At 25.9% G+C, this 4,342-nt stretch overlaps 4 protein-coding genes across 4 annotated transcripts, besides 3 other annotated features; 2 read left to right on the top strand and 2 right to left on the bottom strand.

Annotated features, from left to right (window-relative positions):
- Positions 1-260: 260 nt before the first annotated feature.
- On the top strand, positions 261-1,241 carry EDI_050990 (uncharacterized protein; the record flags this gene model as incomplete). The annotated part of the gene is made up of 1 exon (XM_001735236.1): positions 261-1,241. The coding sequence occupies one exon, from the start codon at positions 261-263 to the stop codon at positions 1,239-1,241; it is 981 nt and encodes a 326-aa protein (XP_001735288.1).
- Positions 433-468: a sequence feature (AT_rich).
- Positions 1,234-1,317: a sequence feature (AT_rich).
- Positions 1,318-1,347: 30 nt separating this feature from the next.
- EDI_050980 (uncharacterized protein) lies at positions 1,348-2,358 on the bottom strand (the record flags this gene model as incomplete). Its single annotated transcript, XM_001735235.1, has 1 exon — positions 1,348-2,358. One exon carries the CDS (start codon positions 2,356-2,358, stop codon positions 1,348-1,350), a length of 1,011 nt encoding a protein of 336 aa, XP_001735287.1.
- A 263-nt stretch (positions 2,359-2,621) lies between these two features.
- EDI_050970 (uncharacterized protein) lies at positions 2,622-3,608 on the top strand (the record flags this gene model as incomplete). Its single annotated transcript, XM_001735234.1, has 1 exon — positions 2,622-3,608. One exon carries the CDS (start codon positions 2,622-2,624, stop codon positions 3,606-3,608), a length of 987 nt encoding a protein of 328 aa, XP_001735286.1.
- A 191-nt stretch (positions 3,609-3,799) lies between these two features.
- EDI_050960 (uncharacterized protein) lies at positions 3,800-4,159 on the bottom strand (the record flags this gene model as incomplete). Its single annotated transcript, XM_001735233.1, has 1 exon — positions 3,800-4,159. The coding sequence occupies one exon, from the start codon at positions 4,157-4,159 to the stop codon at positions 3,800-3,802; it is 360 nt and encodes a 119-aa protein (XP_001735285.1).
- Positions 4,160-4,188: 29 nt separating this feature from the next.
- Positions 4,189-4,254: a sequence feature (AT_rich).
- Positions 4,255-4,342: the final 88 nt, after the last annotated feature.

Below are 4,342 nucleotides of genomic sequence, written 5' to 3'. Positions count from 1 at the left end.
TAATTCATTTTCCTTCATTAATTCTTTCACAACATATTATTTCAGCAATACAATTTATTATTAAAATATTACCTTTAAATGATATTGAGATATTGTATAATAGAATTATTCAATTACTTCAATACCCATCATATCAAGTAATTAATTCTTTATTATCAATATATCTTCATTATCCTCAATTTAAATCTTCTTCAACAATAGTAGTTAATAAATTATCTTTATTTTCATTAGAATTATGTTCACTTCATCAAGGATTTTTAATGGAACCAAATCCTAATTTAGATTTAATTTCAGATATTCTTACATTATTATATTCAAGTCTTGAAGCACTTGAAAAATTCATAATTTATTGTACAGATTTATCATCTGTATTATCATTAATAGAATCAATTCTTACTAAATATGTTTCATTACTTTCAGATATTTCAGAACAAATATTATCTTTAATAAAATTAACTTTAAAATTTACAAATCAATCTCAACATCTATCACTTATAATTCAAAAATTTTTATTTGAAAATCCATTAGATTTATCAATATTATTACTCCCATCAATTAGTTTTATTTGTCAATATTCAACTTCAAATTTAGATTCTCATTTATTACTTCGTTATATACAAAATTCACTTCAAGTGTATTATAATGATGATTTCTTACTTACATCAATTACATTTACTTTAAAACAATTACTCATATCTTCTGTAATTCTTTCTTCTCAAATATTACCAACAATATTAGCATTACTTCCTCAATGTGATGGTTATTTAGCTCATTGTTTAAAAACAACAATATTTGTATCAATTATTTTTCAACCTCAAAACACTTTGGATTTATTTGATTCTTTAAATTCATTTCAGTTACTTCTTAATATGTTAAAACAATATTCTACTCTTAAAAATGATTTTTATACAACTAAAATTCTTGTTTTAACTCTAATTACTTTAATAGATACTCCTTCTCCATTAGATCAAGTTTCATTACTTCAACTATTAATTCCTTTTCTTCAATCATTATATTTATATCGTAATACTTATTCTCAAGCTATTATTTCAATTTCTGAAGATGACAATGACAATGAATCTCCTCAATGTGAAGAAGAACCAGTACCAATGTTAATTGAATTGAATGACAATGCTATATTATCACAATTAATACAGAAATTGATCTCTAAAAATGCTCCAATACTTCAAACATTAACATCAGAACAAATGATATTTCTCAAAAGAATACTTCATTTATAAAAATAAAAATACAAATATTTTTTTGTTAACAAAAATATTCAAATTTATTCTAATTTATCATTTTATTTAAAAATAACAAAGTTGATTGATTAAATCAACAGTCACTCTAATGTTGTGAATTATTCATAGGAGTGTCTGTACTAGTTAATTGTTCTTCATACATTTTAATTAATTGAGGTTGTTGAAGTAATTGTTGAATATCTTCAACAGTAAATGGCATATAAAACATTTGGGGTAATTCCAATGGTTTTGCCAACTGTGAACTAAAGTCCATTACTTGAGCAACATAATATTGGAAATTTAATATTTGATTAATCGATAATTCTGTTGTTGAACTTTGCATTAATTCTGTTAAAATCGTTTCTCCTTGAAACAGCATTTGTTCTACTTGACTAATATCGTTTTGAGTTGTAGCTGGTGGTAATTGTGAATTTTGATCTTCATTTGTAATAATTATAGTAGGTTGTTGTTCAACTTTTATCGTTGTATTAGGTGCAGGAGATGTAACTAATGTTGTTTGAGGTAGTTTGTTTACTTTATTCTTTCTAACTATTTTATTAATACGTTTATTCTTACTAACAGATGGTGTTTGTTTATTTAGTTGTTGTGGATTAACTATTGGAATACTCGGTAACTCTGAAATATCCACAACTGGAGATTTTAATGAATTCTCTTCTATTTGCATTGAATCAGAAACATTTCCATCAACCGAATCCTGTCCTAATGGCTTTTCTATTGGCATAGACGTTGTTCCAGAAGGACTTCTCTTTCTTACAACACGAACTGATGATCCTTCAACATCACTGTCTTGACTTGAAGAATGACTAGGACATTTAGTGATAGTAACAATTCTTTGTGGACGAATAAGTGTTTTATCTTTACAAAAATCAGACCATGTCATTGTTGGATGTGTTTCAATATATTTAAGATATTTCACACGTGCAGCTACATCTCTAAGTCGTTTATGTGGAAGGTTTGTTAGTAACAAAGTATATCTTTTTAATTCAGAATATTTATCTTCAGGGTATACTTCCATGTTGTTTTTTAATGTGTTTATCTCTTCCTCATTCCATTGAACACAATTCTCTTCACCGCGAGTAGGATCTCGTGAACTCATATTCTATCTTTTTTTAAGATATTGTTCTTAACTTCTCTTTTTTGAAGTATGGTTATAATATAGTTTTAAATAATTCTCTTATTTTAATACATCTTTTATAGTTCAATATTCATTGTTAAGAAATGAAAAGAAAGTTGTCTTTGAGACTAAAACCGAAAAGACAATCATATTTAAGACCAGAAAATGAATAAAAGAAAGTGAGATCAGTAGTAATGAAACAAAGTCAATTCCAATATTTTGAAGGAAGGAAGAAAAGGAAAGAGATGTACAAAGCGATGAATGAAGAAATGAAAAAAGAAATCGAAAAAAATGGATTTAACGAAAAATTCACTGTCCTTAGAGGAAAATTTGATGGACATGAGTACCTATTTGATGGCAAAAAATTATCAAAAAAAACTTTATCCATACCAGAAATAAAATTTTGTGAATGTCAAGTTAAGATTTTATATCTTTCAATTAATCAATATTGCTTAACTCAACAAGGGTTTATTGTTCAAGAATTTATTGGGAAAATTCTTAAAATTGGAAAAGAAGTTCATTCATTCCAAGTTGGTGATTTTGTATTAGGGAGAGATCTTTCTCAAAACTGTTTCAAAAACATTCTTGTGACCAACCAAACAAATTTAATGAAATTAAATGATAAAAATGAGTCAAATTTCATTAACTATCTTGGAAATATGTCTAGTGCTGTCCTTCCTTTTGAACTTATTAAGAACATAATAACTCTTCATCAATTAAGTAATATTCTAATCATTGGTAGTGGTGTTATTTCAATGAAATTATCTGATTTACTTCAAAAGAAAAATATTACTTACTGTCTTGCAGTTGAAGACACATTGTATTCCAAATATAGGTCGTTTGGTTATAATGTTATCAAAGTGACTGAAATAGACTCATCACTGTTACATAATATTGACACCATCATTGATTTTAAAAATGATTTTGAACACTATAAGAATTTAGACCACAAATTCACATACATTTACCTCACTGTTCTTCCAAAACAAAAGGATAGATCTTCACTATCCCAAAACGAAACTCATCCATTACTAAATGTTTATGGGCATGCTTCATTTATTACATTCCACTGTTCCATAGACAATACAACATTTTTTAATGATCAAAAAGAGGTTTGTTCAATGGTCAGACCTCATATCTCCTCAGTTATTAACATTAACGATAGTAAATCTATCGAAGATTCTCTTATTCACCAACAAGAAGAGGATGAGACCCTAGTTGTCTCTTTGTAGTGTTATAAATTAAATAATAACCTGGTAACTTTTAGGAAAACCTACATAACTTATTTTTATCCACTCGTTATTATGAAATATAAAGAACAAATCATCCAAATAAGTCATTTAAGTAATAATTGAATAACAATTTAAAGGAAAGTAAATAAGAAAAGTTTTTTATTTTGGAAGAAAATATATAAAAAGAGAAGTTAATCTTGTTTTGTTTGACGTTTTTTAATACAAGAAATAAGGGATGGTAAGACTATTAATAATATAACTATTAATAATGGAAGTAAACATAACACACTAACAACTGACATTATTAATGGATCTAATTGACATATTTCTTGTATTTTACCTTTACAAATAGTAGTGTTTGGATTAAAACAATATGAATCAAAGTAATTTGGCATATCACACCATTGACATCCTCGAATGTTATCTTTAAAGTTTTGAACATATCGTACACACTCTCTACAATTTTTATTAAATTCTTGACAATTAATTTCTTCAAAAAATGGTTCATATCCAAAAGTAGTGCAGACCAATAGAATGAGGAAGATTATCATAATGAAACTTACTTTATTGAATTTTAGAGTTTTTTTCTATAAATTGATTTATATAACAATAATAATAGAAAAAAAATAAGATTACTTAATTAAAACAAAAGAATATAAAGTACACTATAAAAAGAATGAATGAATTAAGAATGATAATAAGATGAGATTATTATTGATGATATGACTAATGCT

Source organism: Entamoeba dispar, genomic scaffold (genome assembly GCF_000209125.1).
Source record: "Entamoeba dispar SAW760 scf_1105229458995 genomic scaffold, whole genome shotgun sequence".
In the NCBI taxonomy this organism is placed as follows: domain Eukaryota; phylum Evosea; order Mastigamoebida; family Endamoebidae; genus Entamoeba; species Entamoeba dispar.
Note: the sequence above shows the minus strand (reverse complement) of the source record. Positions and strands in the feature narration are given on the sequence as shown.